Source organism: Coturnix japonica, chromosome 3 (assembly GCF_054131305.1).
Source record: "Coturnix japonica strain WE chromosome 3, WE-NBRP24, whole genome shotgun sequence".
Taxonomy (NCBI): Eukaryota; Metazoa; Chordata; class Aves; order Galliformes; family Phasianidae; genus Coturnix; species Coturnix japonica.
This window is the reverse complement of record NC_140665.1, coordinates 64,523,991-64,539,592: the sequence shown is the minus strand read 5'-3', so window position 1 is coordinate 64,539,592 and position 15,602 is coordinate 64,523,991. Positions and strand designations below refer to the sequence as shown.

Genomic DNA, 15,602 nt, shown 5'->3' with positions numbered 1-15,602 from the left:
TAAGAATTTCTACAAGAACCTGGTGAGTGAAGGACTCAACACCATAACAAGAACTAGTATCTGCTGTTAACTGCCACCTTATAGGTTTTTGTTGGAAGCAGCATCAGTGCTGGTTCCAAAATCATTGCTGAAACACTCAGGAAAAGGAGTACATGTTCATGCTGACTGTCACTCCAGTTTCACTGCCACTATTTCAAGCACCAGAAAGGATTCAGAGAAAAGTTTAGGCAGTGAAAGCATGTAAGAAAGCACGTTCGCCTTGTGAGAAATGAATTCCTGGAGCTTTTAAAGGCCAGATGCATAATTCTGAAGGAGAACAAGCATGGGCAGAGCCTAGTATTAAAAGCACTAATCCAGAAACCCGTAGTGCTTCACTTATCAGTTCGTTGGTACTTTCTGTGATCTATTCTACACACACACTTGCTGAGTTTGATAAGAAAAGATCTTTTTACTTTCTCAGTGTCCACAGGATCAGACCTTGTGAATGCACAAACAAACTAGGCTTAAAACATATAAAAAAAAATAACAAAAAACCTCAGACAAGTGTCCAAAGGAATCTGCGGAGCTGATCAGTGGGTATCAGTGCCAGAGGGTACTCCTGAAACTGGCACTAAAGGAAGAAGGAAAAAAGAAAGATTGAAAACATGAAAGAGAGAAGAAAATAACTTGCTGTCGTAGAGCCAAGGATATTGATGCCTGAAGAAATGGCATAAGTTTGTTCTTTGGCATCACTTACACTTTCAGCTGCAATATAGAGGCCATGTGAGGAATATGTTACTCAGTATAAAGCCAAGGAGATTCCTCAGTCCCCAGCCAATTATGTCTGCCAGTACCAGACACCAACAGCAGAAGATAACCCTTTGGGTACATAGTGACAGAGCCCAAGCCCAGCTTGGTATCTTCAGTTGTAATTTAGTTGTTAAATCTATGAAGCGGAAAGCTATAGGTGTTCAGAAACCATATGATCCTGATACTTCTATTAAAAACCTTCACAGTGAAGACCAGCAAGCTGCTTACATGAATATCCAGTCAAGATTTGCTCTGAAAGAAGGCAACATAGAGCAGTATCTATCTCTAACATAATTGCAAGTTTGGAAATGGGTCTAGGCTGCAACATCACATCTAAGGTGTTCTCGAATACTATTAGCATGATAGATTATAATTAGCTAGATTCTGTCTATATGTAAATGTGTGTTCTGTGTTCTTTTCAGCAAAGAAAGAACACCAACAAGGTTCAAGTGAATAAGGGATGATGCTTTGCTTGAGTATGGGTAATGATATCAACCCTTAGATGACAACGCTTGCATAACTTGTTGTGAGCGCTGCTCCTCATCATAGTGTTTGCCATGGTTCTGTAGCCAAGGAAATATTTACCTAAAGGGTAAGAGACCAGTAGGAAGTTTCAGTTTTAGGAAATCTGTCCAGCTGGTGAAATAGGGCTGTTTATTATGTTGCCACTTCTTTTCTGCATCCTCTTTTGGGAGTACTGGTGCTGAGCTGGAAGTAATGTCAGGCTCCTTTCCCAGCCAATAGCAATGAAATTAGGTTGCTGGCAGCCTAACAGGGAGGTGGAAGTACAGAGAAAAGTACGCCAAGCAGACACTTATAACACTTTCCTGTTTATCTTCTGCATGACTCGTAAGGTAACCAGCAGTTACTATGATATCCCTGTGCACAATGGCTTGCAGTTCCTCCCCAGCTCGATGTGGACAGTTCACATCTGCAAATTACAAAGTGCCAAGCTGGAAGCAGTTCCAGCCACAGGCAGCATCATATCACTGCACCAGCTCTGCTCCTTTAACTACCCAAATTGTAATTCTCATTATTTTGGGAAAAAAAAAATTGCTCTCTAGTACTAGGCACTGGTTTTGTTCCATTGTGTACCAATTAAAACAGATGCAAGCTAAGCAGCTAGCTAATCTATTTTTATGCATTTGGGTCATTGAGACATCTAGAAATTGGGAGAATAGGATAAAGAAAACGTTGGCAGTTCCAAATTTAGCGTCCTTAAATTTTAATTATGGATATTGCACTCCTTGTTCATACTGTGATTCAAGATATCAAATAGGGAAAGAAGGTTATGCAGAACATGCCTCATCACAAAATCTTTCTTTTTCTTTGTGATACAACAGACTGATTTAACCTGGCTACCCCCTGTGGGACAGAAGATTTGAAGAGAGCAGAGGAGCTCATTCCAACATAAACTGTAGGGAAAAGAAAAAGACTGGACTGTTGCAATCACTGACAAGTACTAGAACTTAACTCATGCTCAGATTTCAGAAATGCAATTAGTCCCTATTAAGTACCCTAAAATCATGCAAGCCATATCCCAACTAATAGTCCACAATGCAATGTTCACAACATGTAAGTATCAGGCAATGAAGATGCTGGTTACAGCGCCAGAAATAATATTTCCAGCAAAATATTATACGTAAAGATGAAGTAATTACATGGCATGGTAACAGAAAGAGCTGTATAGTTTACAGCGGAGATGAAACTGTAAGAATCAATTTCCAAAAAATACTTTCAAAGCTGGAGCAGTACATAAGCATTAAAGGATCAAGCACGTTTCTTCATTGCATATCACTGAGGAATATACTTTGCCTTTGTTATACGACTCTAATACACAAACCGTATATAACTACTCTGTAACCAGGACAGCAGACAAAAACGTACTAAGGGAAAAAGTCCTTTGGTACTTATTCGAAAAGCAGTTTATAAAACATTATTTGTAATACATAAAACAATTGCAAAAGCCCTTTAAGTTCATGATTTTACAAGCTGCCACTTCTCTTTGCTTTATATAGTACAGAAATCAAAATGAGAAACAAGACAGGATTGAAGAGTGCATTTGGAAATGTACAGAGTCATAAAATCATTAAAAAGAAAGGGGAGGGGAAAAACAAAAAAAACAACCAACCAACCAGTTCCAAGTCAAAGACAAAGCCCAGAGTGATTTCAGAGGAAGGCAAACCTGGCTCACTATGGCACAAAATGAAATAAAGCACTGCCACTCTGCTAGCGTGCATCAGTTTGCTCGTATTTACTCCACCATACAGATTCAAATTGCCACTGAAAATTCATTTAAATTAATGACTCCATAGTTATCACTCTCATAGACAGTAATGAACCTTAAGTGAACCAGTGCGGACGTATTCAAAGCTGCTTCATTTCTGGAATACCTTGGTAACTCTAAACTAGGTATTATAATGGCTATTGACTTGCTCAAACTTAGATTATTAGGCTAGATTTTCAGCTGGTTGAACTGGCATAGCTCCAGTGATGTCCATTTACACCAACTGGCTCATTATTAATTCAAGGTCTTATTTGCTCCTCACTGAATACTTCCAATAGTCACCTTCCCAGTGGCAGCTTTAAATGCTCACAAGTTACCTCCACAGTCAGAATCATCATACTCAAAAAGTTGGTTATGAAAACATAATGCTTTTTCTCTCCTTTTATGAGACACGCTTAATGAAAACTTTCAAAATCATTTACAAAATCAACTAAAATACTTTCTGTACCATAATTAACTAAATAGAATTATGCCCTCATACAGCATCATTTGCATATAAATATAAAAACATTACAACCCTAAGGGGACATTAAGGGTAAAACCAAACAAGAATAGAATTAAACAGCTATCACAGCCCCTCCTTAACAAGCCTCCTATATCTGTCTTTTTTCTTACTTAATGTCATTTCTGTCCTTCCCTATTCATGTTTATTTTCCTTCTTTATTCTGTTGCTTTAAGATTTTATATGTATTTTAAGGACATAATTTGTTGTGCCCTTATATAAAGAATTAGGATACAAACCTGTCACTAAGTTTGTGTATCTTCCTTTAATACTCTGCAGAGGTCAGAGGTAGAAATAGCTGAAGATACGACAGAGTTCCCTCACCCATTGGCACTCAAGTCTTCAAAAGGACTTCAAAAATTTTAATTTTACAGTTTTTCCAACCAGAACTTTTTAACATCACTTATTATTTTGGAGGAACAATTACCTGTCAAACACACATACACGCAAAGAAAAACAACCGCTATTTCTAATTACTGCTGTTACTAGTATTAAATAATTTACTTTAAATACTTAAAAATATATTTAGGAACTGGATGAAGACAGATTATACACCAGTGAGATCCTGAGGTACCTTAGTGACAGACTCAGTAATTCAGCTCACATGTGGGAGGTAAGGAACTTCATTCTACACTATAGTGTCAAGGGAAAATATCCTCCAAAGTGGCTGTAGTGAAAATGATTTGCTCAGTGAAACAAACTGTTATTCCACACGACTGTCAATCTGACTCTGACACTTCTAGTAAGTAAGTGTACCTAAATTACATCTGAGTAATGCAGAAAAATCCCACTCAATTAGTGTATGTACATATTTGATTCTGAGTACCTCTAACATAAACTTTCTGATACCTAATGTGATTAAAATCTTTTTGACTTAACTGTACCAGAAACACCAATTAAGACTTAGGCATGGATATTATACGAGCTACGCAACTGGTAGGAAATGGTTTTCACTGTGTAAAGCTTATAATAATCCTGTGGAATAAGGATCTGTAATTAGGCAAGTATTGATTTTTCCTTAACAGCTGAGCACTAGGATGCTCTGATATCACCATGACTTTGCCAATCAAATGCATCCATGTATGCATCACTAAAGAAAGTTGCCACGTACCTGGAATAAATCCCACTGACCATGTTGTGCTGGAAAGAGAGATCTGTTGTGCTGGGTCCAGCAGCTTTGGAAATAAGCAATACGACCAAACCTCGCATCTGTAAATTATTTCGACTATCATACACAAAACCCCTGCAAAAAAAAGAAAAAAGAAAAAGAATTTTTTAAAAGTGTATTATTTACAGTCTATTTTCTCTGCTTATAACAAAACAGAAAGACTCAGACCTTGAGCTCCCATCATTTCTCTAAGTCTTTAATATTCACATTTGCATGAAAATTAGCTGTAATTATTAACCACAAACTTTTGTCATCCTTCACCTCTAACCCACTATGAGATATTACTACTGCAGAGCAAAGCGAGAATTCAGGGTTAAATGCTGTTTTTTTCCAAAAGCAACACACGTCCTGAGCTTCATATGATGTTACAAAATGAGTATATCAAAGTAGTATCCAAGTATTTCAGGGATAGACTTTGTAGACGCTGATGAAACAGTAAGATACAAGTCAAAATAATAGAAACTAATTGAAGTAGAGGCAGACTGTTCTAAACAAAGGAACTGCTTCAGATGCTGCACCCTTAAATCTGGGGTTAGAAGGAAGCCTGTACTGTGTGCTCCCAAAAACATTTGTTGAAAGCAATTCCAAATGACCCCTTACATGTATCATTTCAGAATTCTGCTTATTTTGAAACAAGCTTTGCTTTCCTTTTTGACCACAGCGTCCAGTGTCTCAAATTATATTCTTTCTGTCCTTGTCAAAGTTACTTTCTACTTCCTATGATCATCAATAAGGCTAAATAGCTACAAGAAAAGATAATATATCCCAGATGCTATTAGATCTGTGAACTGCTTTCCAGAAAGAGCCCTTACCTCCAATATAATTTAAATATTTGCTAAATATATAAGAATTACATCACGGATTACTAAGAACTCCAAGTCACTTCATCCCACTGTGTAATTTTAGGCCTAATCACTGAAGGAAATCAATCCATACCAGTCTTTAAAGCAGCTAACAGAAAGGCTAGGATATCTATCTTGGAAGTACAGTTGAATAAGTAAAACATTGCATGCAAGCTAAAGGTCCATTAAGATGGTTTTTTATTACATTCACACCACTTCATAACACAATCATACCTTCAGATTACTATCTTATTTATGCAGACTTGTAAATATATATATATTTTAAGTAACTGGAAGACCATGACAAAAGATCACGTGCTACTGCAGATAACCACCCTACTTCTATTGTCAATGGAATATATCTATTCCCACAGTGATGGAGCAGACTACGTGCCTCCAAAAGCTCAGTGGAGAACAAGCTGTCTCAGGTGGCTTGTGGCGGGTGAGCCCAGCCCTACACGGCCATGCCTGCAGCACCATGCACGGCCATGGTGTGAGGGAAGGCTTCCAAGAGAAGCTTGAGATAGCTAGAGTTTAGTTCAACTGAGCTTTAAGAACCAAGAGGATGCCAAACATTCACAGTCTATCTGCACCAATGCAGGTAGACTTCAGATGTCAGCCTCTTAACAAAGCAATAACATGAAAATAGCAATTCACACAACTGTAAAGATGGTGAAAAGTCTAGCAGGTAAGATGCATGAGGTGTGGCTGCAGAACCCGGGTTTGCTCAGCCCAGAGCAGAGGAGATAAGGGGAGGCCTGATGGTGGCTGCAGCTGGTCCCTGTGGATCCCTTCCACCTTGGGACATTCTGTGATTCTAAGAACACGTTACCTTGCTACCTTATGAGAGCAAATCACAAACTAATCTAAACGATTGTGTAAATTAGGAGAAGATGGGTAATCATTATTTCTGTGGAAGACTACATTCAGCACATTAGTCAGTATTTAACACAAGACTCAACTTTCTGAGGAAATGCCACATCGAAGCCATCGGCTCTCAATTTCTTTCATCCACAAAGATCCTTTAAAAAAAAACCTGAATACAGCAGCGTAACAACAGCTGAAAGGAAGATGCTGTACAGCTTCCCAGAGCAGACAATGATTTCTCTTTGTAAACCACTCACGCAGTGCTTCCCAACCATTGAAAGCCAGGAAAGCTTACCCGGCTCAGATCAGTTCCTAAGACACAGAGCCGTACTGCAATGTACAACTTTGCATTGCTTACTGGCTATGTATGGGGAGGCATTTTAAAGAGGAGGAGAAAGCTGCTTACCATTACTGTCCTGCGAATTTTCACCTTACATACCTTCATTCCCCTTAAGCACACAAAGGAATGGCTATAATTACCACACTCAAATATATAACTAACAGAATACAGCCAAAACAGTTACACTTTTAAAATTCTATAGATTTCCAAAGTCACAGCCACAACAAACATTAAATGACTCAAGAAAAACAAACAAAAAACAGAAAAAATACATATAATGAATAATATATATTACACATATATCCTGTAGACAGAATTCACAATTGCTTGTGGTGGTGTAAGTACTTCTCTGGCTTGAGCTTCAGCTGACCACAGTACTTACAAGCAAACAAGTTACACAGCTGATGCAGCTAAGAACAAATAGAGTCCTCATATTTCCTCAACACTTATTACAATTCCATCATTGGAAAAATAAATAATAATAATAATAAAAGAAGTGGTTTCAGGATAAGAATTACATTTATATATATATATATATATATATATATATATTATCCACATACATATATTGGTAAAACCTGACATAATATATGCAGGATCCCAAGAGAAAAGAGTTTTGTTTCGTTGTGTTTTTTGTAATAAGACACAACAAATTTTGCTGATGCTTTAAGTCAGAATGCTTTGGTTTTCCACGCTCAGTGCTCCATGGTTTTCCAACAGACACATTATTACAGAAAGAAGAAAATTGTCCAGACCACCACAAGACTTTAAAGCACCAACCTTTAAACAAGGCACTGCCCAGGGGGACACTGGTGGAAGTGCCAAGTGCTGCAGTGCTTTTAACTTAATAAAGCTTAAGTGAGGAACAAGAAAAAAATTACCTGTACTGAAAATACTTGAACAGATTCATAGCACTAAGGAAAACAATTGTTTTAGAGCTGTTCTGGGGGGTTGCAACCCATGCTCTAAAGAACACCTCGCATTTTTAGCAGGATGTTATTAATGAGAACTGCAGATGTGGGTGGGGGAAGAACAGGACATAAAAATGACATAGTGTAATAGTAAGGAGCAACATGTCTGTCATTTCTACACCTCGTCATATAGACTAAATCCAAATCCATATGTTTTGGATGCAATTTTAGACAGAATTTTCTATGAATTACCAGACCCACATTCAAAGCCTAATTCCCTTCAAAACATGACTGAAGCTGTGTTACTGACATGTAACATATCCGTACTAAAGCAAACCGCATGAGACTTGAAACAAATAAAGCCTACGGTGATCATCCTTTAGAGGCTGGAAACTACTGCAGCTACTTGACATGGCTTCAGGGGTCACATTCACATTCAGAATTAAGCTCCCAAGAGATATTCTGCACAAGTAACAGCTACACAAAAGTCTTCCAGATGGTGCAATTAGTCTTGATGGGTATGTGGCAGGAGACAGGTGCCTCCAGGGAAAAAAGTGAACTAAAAGCAACCCAAGTGAAATTGTGCACACAAGAGGAAAAAAAAAAGAAAGATGCTTCAAGCTCAGATTCTTTTAGAAAACCTCTGCTGAACACAAGTGTTCGTGTACATGCACAGTGTAGCCCCCCACCCCCAAAAACATACCCACAGAAAACAAAAAGAAACGAGAGTGTAATTTTGCTTGTTTGCTATGGAGTAACAGACGGGGTTTCTTGCGAATAACATATTACATCTTTAGGGCAGCTCATGTCAAAAAAAGTGGGTAAGTCAAACACTACAACAATCCAGCTTTGCCAAACGTTCTGAATATCAGGGGAGGTGTGGAGTGAGCATTTACTTGAGATATTATCCATGTGACAGAATAACCCGTCTGAAAGCGCAGATTCACAGTTTTAAGCAGAGCCTTGTTCACAAAAAATTTCATCTGAAAGCACAAGGGAGAAGAGCCCAGCTCTGAAACATGCGCAGTGTGACACCATACAGACACGAGACTCACACCACCCACTCAAGCAATGACACTGGCTAATAGCTCATGTGCTGCAAATTACACCTCCTACTACCAGAGTCCGTCTGCTGCAGAGAATAAATCAAGCAAACATGAGCATTTCCCTTAATGTTTTGTGTATTTTTCCACATGTGCAGCCATTTCAGTACACTCTGCAGGTGAAATACTAGCCTCCAATAAGTGTCAGGCTTAACTTCCGCATTAATTTACGTTTCTATATATAAAGAAATAAGTAATAAACAGAGCACTGATTGTAAGCTCCACTCCTACTTTTGAGCAATGTTGATTAAATACCGCGAAGATTTAAAGTTATTTACGTTCTAGCAGGTCCTCAGACAAATACAGCTCGTGTTCTTGCCATTTTTTTCATTACATTATACCAAGAATTTATACTATAAGAAACACAGAAAATAGTTACTGTTAAAGAAGAGGTGGATGTGGATGAAATACGGGAGGGGAAAAAAGCCACAGCCAACTATGAAGTCTACTGAATAAATGTGGATGTATAAGAGATCAAATCTATATGCAGGAGCACCAATTTATGGTTCCAATTTAATTGCTAAGAAAGCAGGGGGAAAAAAAGACCTAATTAAAACAGATATGATAAGGTATTTTACAGTGGTCACAAAGAGAGCTGTGAAATGTTTGGTCAAACATTTCCTTCTGGGTGTTGAGCAGCCATTCCTCAGCCTCCCCCACACAGATGTTGAACAAAAGGAGGGGGAAAAAATCAACCTGTTTACACAGCACTAATAAAAAGGAACTGGAAAAGGAGCGTAACAACCAAAATCAATTATGCTGACGAAAAAGCTTTACAAAGCTGGGATAATGTCTTTGAAAAACACAAGCTGGTTTTAGGCTGAAATAAAAACTGTTCTGAAAAAGAAACATCTCAATTCTGCTTGACAATCTTAGATGTGACAATATATAAACACGGTTTAAATCTGTAACACTTAGGGAAAGTTACACCGATTTTGTTCAAGACAGAAGGATCGTCAGAACATACACATGGGTACAGGTACAACTACATTTAAAAAACAAACACTTTCAAAATTAAATATGACTGATGATTCTATATCTAGTGCTACAAGTAAATGTCAGGACTATGTGGTGAGAACACTGGCTACTTTATTAGAAATGTAAGAGTTCACCTAACCTCAGGGCTTTTATTCAATTTGCTTTATTAATGACTAGTCAGAAGTAAATAAGAGAAAACTCTCCTGATATATTCATTTTCCTAACTGATGCTAAACCACTTTATTACAGATGCACTTATTCGAATCATGTGATTGATCATATGACCACACTCAAACAAGCATACACTATTCAATTATATATTTCGTTTATGTTAACAGCAGTCTATAATGGCTTATTTTCACCTAATGAAGTTTCAAGTATGTTAAATAACCCTCTAAACAACATATCTTCAAACACCGTGTGCCCCGGTGGCGCAGTGGTTAAAGACGCCGCTTTGCAACACTGGGGCCCGGAGTTCGAATCCCCCCCTGTGGCGCAAGTGGTAGAAGTGCCACTCTGCTACACAGAGGCTCGAATCCCGGGGGCTGGACTTGATGATCTCTAAGGTCCCTTCCAACCTGCACAAAACTATGAAACATTACAAGTACATCAGCCTTATCACGCCACATCTTTTGAGCACAGTTATCACAGAATGGCTCAGGTTGGAAGAGACCCTAGAGCCCACCCAGTCCCAACCCCTGCTGTGGGCAGGGCTGCCAGTCCCCCAGCTCAGCTGCTCAAGGCCCATCCACCCTGCCCTTGAGAACCTCCATTGATGGGGGCACCCACAACTTCCCTGGGCAGCCTGGTCACAGATGGGGAAACTGACTGATGAACATTCAACATACATTAGAATTACAGCTTACAGGAAACGTAGGTGTTTAAGCTGGAGTTGGACTTAATGATTTGTGCTGGTCACTTCCACCTCAGGATATTCTATATTTCTTTCTGGAACTGTTACACCAATTTCTTCTGGCTTCAGTATATATCCCCATATAATGTAGTACTTTCAGAAATAAAATTCCAACAACTTTCTAAACACAGCAATGATCACAAATGATGGAACCTTCTAGAAAACTCTAGGAATCAACAGTTTAAATAAATTTGTAGAGATTCAAGTGGGCAAGGCCTCACAAAAGTCAAATGGCATCAAAATAAATTAATTTTAAAAGTTACAAGTTTGGGGGGCAAGTGCAAAGCAAATACTGATACTTGATGATAAACAATCAGCAGTTCACTGTCTTTGAACATTTACGGCTCCTACAAATTGAAACAGCATTTGAATTGTTAAAAGATTTCTTCTTCTTGGAGCCTTTATAACCTCATTCAAACATAAGTATCGGTCTGCCAGCCACCGCTATGACTTAGTGGGCTCAGAATCATAGAATAGCCTGGGTTGAAAAGGGCAACAATGACCATCTAGTTTCAAACCCCCCCCCACACACACACATACACAGGCCCGCCAACCACAAGACCAGGCTGCCCACAGCCACATCCAGCCTGGCCTTGAATGCCTCCAGGGATGGGGCATCCACAACCTCCTTGGGCAACCCGTTAACCCTGGGCTTCCCAAAGGCAGAAGTTACGTGAATTGTGACCATGATGTTCTGGGCTCCTAATTTTCCACAAAATTTCTTAGCAGCTGAGTACCAAGAGGACAGAGCTTTCCTAGGTAAGCAGATGAGGACAACTAGATTTTTTCATGAGTTGAAAAAACATAGCACTGTGTTAACTAAGGTTTCAATAGAACTGGCTGCAAGTTGCATGGTCATTTGAGATCAGAAAACAACCTACACTGAAAAAAAAATGATCCTACAGTAAAAATATCAGGCAGATATAATCACACATAATCTCAAAGATATTGATTTCTCAGAAAAAGTTTTAATTACAAATTTGTTATAATACTGATACCTTACCCCCATCACATGAGTGTTAGAGGTGGGCAAAAGGACTACCTTAAGGTTGACATTAGGACACCATAGGGAAGGGGGAGGAGGGAAGTATTTTTAAGCCAACTGCCAACCTTTGCTGGTTTTCCTGGTCAGCGTTTGGCTTGATCTTGGAATGTGATGTGGATAACAGGCAAGCTAATACCAAAAAAAAAGCAGTCAGTGTCTGAGTGCAATTTCTCTGACCAGCAGTCACTCACAGGTCTGGCACCCCTATTTTTCTAACCACAAATACTTAGACAGAAGCCTAATTTTTTGTGTGTCTGAGTTCTCCGTCAATATTTACTTTATTTAAACTCGGTGGGAGGTATAGCACCCCACTGCCAACCAGTATCAACAAGTCTACTCAAGCACAAGGCTACCTTTCTGAAAAGATGCAAGAATATTCTGCTAAGTGAAAGGAATATAAATACTTTGGAAGAATTCTCTGAATGACAGAAGTATCATTAGCTTCACAAGGCTAATGATTTCAGACACCTCTGGAGGCCCAGTGTCACTTTGGCAATATTGTAACAGTAAAGCCTGTCATAAAGATGTATTTTGTATTAAATAAATTCTACTAGGGAAACGCAACAATGAAATAGGTCAGCTTCTGGCCATTATCTCCCAACGAAAATGCTCATAAATGTGTTTTACCGAAGTATGAAATAGAAAAAGACAAAAATGTTGGGAATGTTTAGAATGATCTTAAAAGTTCTCATAACCTTTTGTGCTCAGCAATATTTCTAAACAACTTCACTTATCTTCAGCATTATTTAGGTGGATTACAGATATGTAATCTCTGAGAGCACTGACAGCCCTTCAGTAGCAGGGAACGCGACATTCAAGCTCTGCGCTTGAGAAGATTTTTTCACTCAGTCCAAGTAGTTTAATCCAAATTCACCAAGAACCCTTTAAATACAGATCTTCCTTTTAAATAAAAAGAAACAGAAGTTGTTTTAAGTGGTTGAAAACCAACCGGCACCAATAATCTGACTGCGGCACCTTTTCTAAAGGCTTTACATTCGTCACTACCTACTGAAGTTAAGTGCTTATACACAGTAAAAGCCTTTCATAAACTCAAAAGGAAGCAGAACAACAACAAAAACAACTTCAACCACAGCGGAGAGCTAGGACAGAATGCAAGGCAGCAACGTGTACACACAGTTAGAAAAGGGAAGAAATATAAATATTCTGAGATACTGCACTAAATGTATATTCTTCCCAATAGCACATCTTGAGGGCTTCTCAGTGGCTTCTTTCAGTTTTAACTAAAAAACAACTTTAAGCCAACAGTGGAGAATACAAACCCAAGCCATAACTCTTACTGGTATTATCTCAGTTGCATTTTTTCTCTAGATTACTCATTGCAGAGGGTCACTTTTCAGTGAGACCCCAGTGGGCAACTGTGTTCATTGATTATTATTATTGTTATTTTTAATCAAATAATAAAAATTCTTAACTTGACCTTTACTCAAATTCTGTAGGATCACCCCGCATTGTCAATACCACAATGAGGACTGTTCACGTGAGCAGGAAAAACTCCTTTGATAAAGATAAACACGACGCACGACAAATATCTTCCTCCTTTTCCTGGATCATTGCTAAATGCATCAAATGAAGTCATTAAGTTACAAATGGCGCTCCTTAAATTTATGAAGTAGTGAAACAAGATACGGTGCAAAAATGCTGAAAGCATATTACAGCAAAGCAATTGTTAGGAGAAAAAAAAAATCACTGGAGAACTTTAGAGATTTCCTATTCTTTCTCCTGCAGAAAAGACAAGACTTTAGAAAGCTTGAGAATTTAAGCAAACACTTGTGGTTTTGGAAATGCTGGTTTCCATGGCAACTGGTAAGGTCTTCTTTATATAGCATTATAAACAGATGGTAAAGACTGGTCATGTTTGCTTCTTTGCCAGCATATCAATAGAACTGCTGTGCTACTCGATCTTACGTATTAGAGTTATTAAGTAACTTGGGTATTTGAGCAACAAAATCTACAAATCAGACATGCTTAACTAGTGCCTTTTTTTTCCATAAACACATGAAGAGCCCCAACAGTAAAGTCACTGTAGTCTATACAGTCAGACTTCTCTGGCAAAGCTTTCCATAAATGTTTTCTCAGCACTTGCCGTGCAGGGTACGTTACTACCACAAATATGTATCTGACAGGGATTAAAATAATGAATTTGAACAGGAAATAAAAGTGTCACTGTATTTACACCTACTGGTAGTAAAGCGTGCTTTAGAATTATGTCCTTGTTATATTACCTTTGGAATTGTTCAGAGAAGACAGCAAATTGTAAACTTGCCTTCCTTACGTCTCAATAAGCAGAGGTTATTCTGGCAGGTGATTTGTAGAATACAAAGAATCACATTTCTTTACATCTTAATCCTCTGATTGTAGCTACAGTATACAACGTGAAAGTGTTTTTGTTTTACAGATGGCTGGAAGTATCAAGAGAATTTGACTGGGTACTGAATCTGATTTGGTACCTCTCTGGGAAAGTCTGAAGCAGCAGCTACCAGCAGTGCATGCTAACAGAGATACTTGCCATTGCATTCAGCCTATTCCTCCTGTGTTTTGGCTGTGTAACTTGTCTCATGCCATAACTCAGGGCAAAAAACAAACAAGCAAACAGGAAAAGGGAGATACAGAACTCCTATGGTGCACTGACCGTTTCAGGAGTCTAACTCCAGCATTTTAGATCAAAGTATTACCTGTAACCAGACTAAAAATACCTTATAAACAAATTCTTCTTAAAATATGGATCCAAATCCCACTGAAGTAAAGCAGACTCATGCCATTCTCCAATTTCAATCAGGGCTTGCACAGGAAGTTCCCATAAAACAGGTAAAAATAAATAGAATTTTTAAAGTATGATTTTTTGCTGCTTTTGTTTGTTTTCTCCACTAAGCAGTGGCTTAATGAAAGGACAAGAAGCTGAAAGAAAAGAACTGTCATTTGCATGTAAGAATTGTTACTTGCTAATTCTGAGTGTGATCTTACACCGGAACAAGCTGCCCCAACTCAAAATCCCATGGGTCACAACCATGAGCAACGTGTTCTAGGGGACTGCGCTTTGAGCATAGGGTGCATGCTGAACTAGCTGGTCTACAGAGGGCTCTTCTAAAGCCAGTGACATTGTGCTTTTATTTACACTGCAAACATTTACTATTTGACCCACTTATGTGCATTAACCATAAAGCTGAATAACAAGGGCACATGTGTTTTGAAGGTCTAGTGAGAATGCAAAAGAGTGTGCAACTGTTGGAAAGAAGGAAGAGGCCTACTGGGATGAGAGTCAGCATCTACTAGAAAAATATTAAGTGCTGGAGCATCACTCTCTTATTCAATAGCCATACAACTTACAATTTTAATGAGTGCTATGCTTATGAAGGAAAAAAATAATGGAATTTGTAATCCCATTCTGCCTTGAGTGAAGTTAAAAAAAAAGGTATGTTCATTAAAATGCATCTGAATAGCAGTTTCAGAGTGAAAAGGTACACTGATCCTGGATAGAAAGACCATTGAAATTGAGCACAAGCTTTTACATTCATTCTATACTTTACTGCCTGCTACTTGGCTATTTATGTTTTTTCTAAACTCCTTAAAAAAGCACTCTAAAAAATCTAAGATTTCTATAGCTGACAGAGACTAGAAGAAGAAATTATTTTGACCTTATTATCAACAGAACTGCATTCATTGTGACCCCACATGCATTCAGCTCCTGGGCTCACAGCATAAGAAAGACCTGGACTTGCTGGAGTGAGTCCAGGAATGGAGACATCAGATAGTTGGCCTATATGAATGACAAGTAAAGACTTCTGACAAGGTCACATAGTAGCAGGTCAAGGGGGAATAGCTTCAAACTAAAGGAAGGG

At 38.5% G+C, this 15,602-nt stretch overlaps 1 protein-coding gene across 2 annotated transcripts in view; it reads right to left on the bottom strand.

The window, feature by feature from the left end:
• The window catches only part of PDSS2 (decaprenyl diphosphate synthase subunit 2), a 110,377-nt gene that overhangs the window by 64,877 nt on the left and 29,898 nt on the right, over positions 1 to 15,602 (bottom strand). For both annotated transcript variants that reach the window (XM_015858767.3, XM_085543658.1), the window contains exon 2: positions 4,690 to 4,821. In XM_015858767.3, the coding sequence (XP_015714253.2) occupies positions 4,690 to 4,821 (132 nt within the window). The remainder of the gene's footprint in view (positions 1 to 4,689; positions 4,822 to 15,602) is intronic.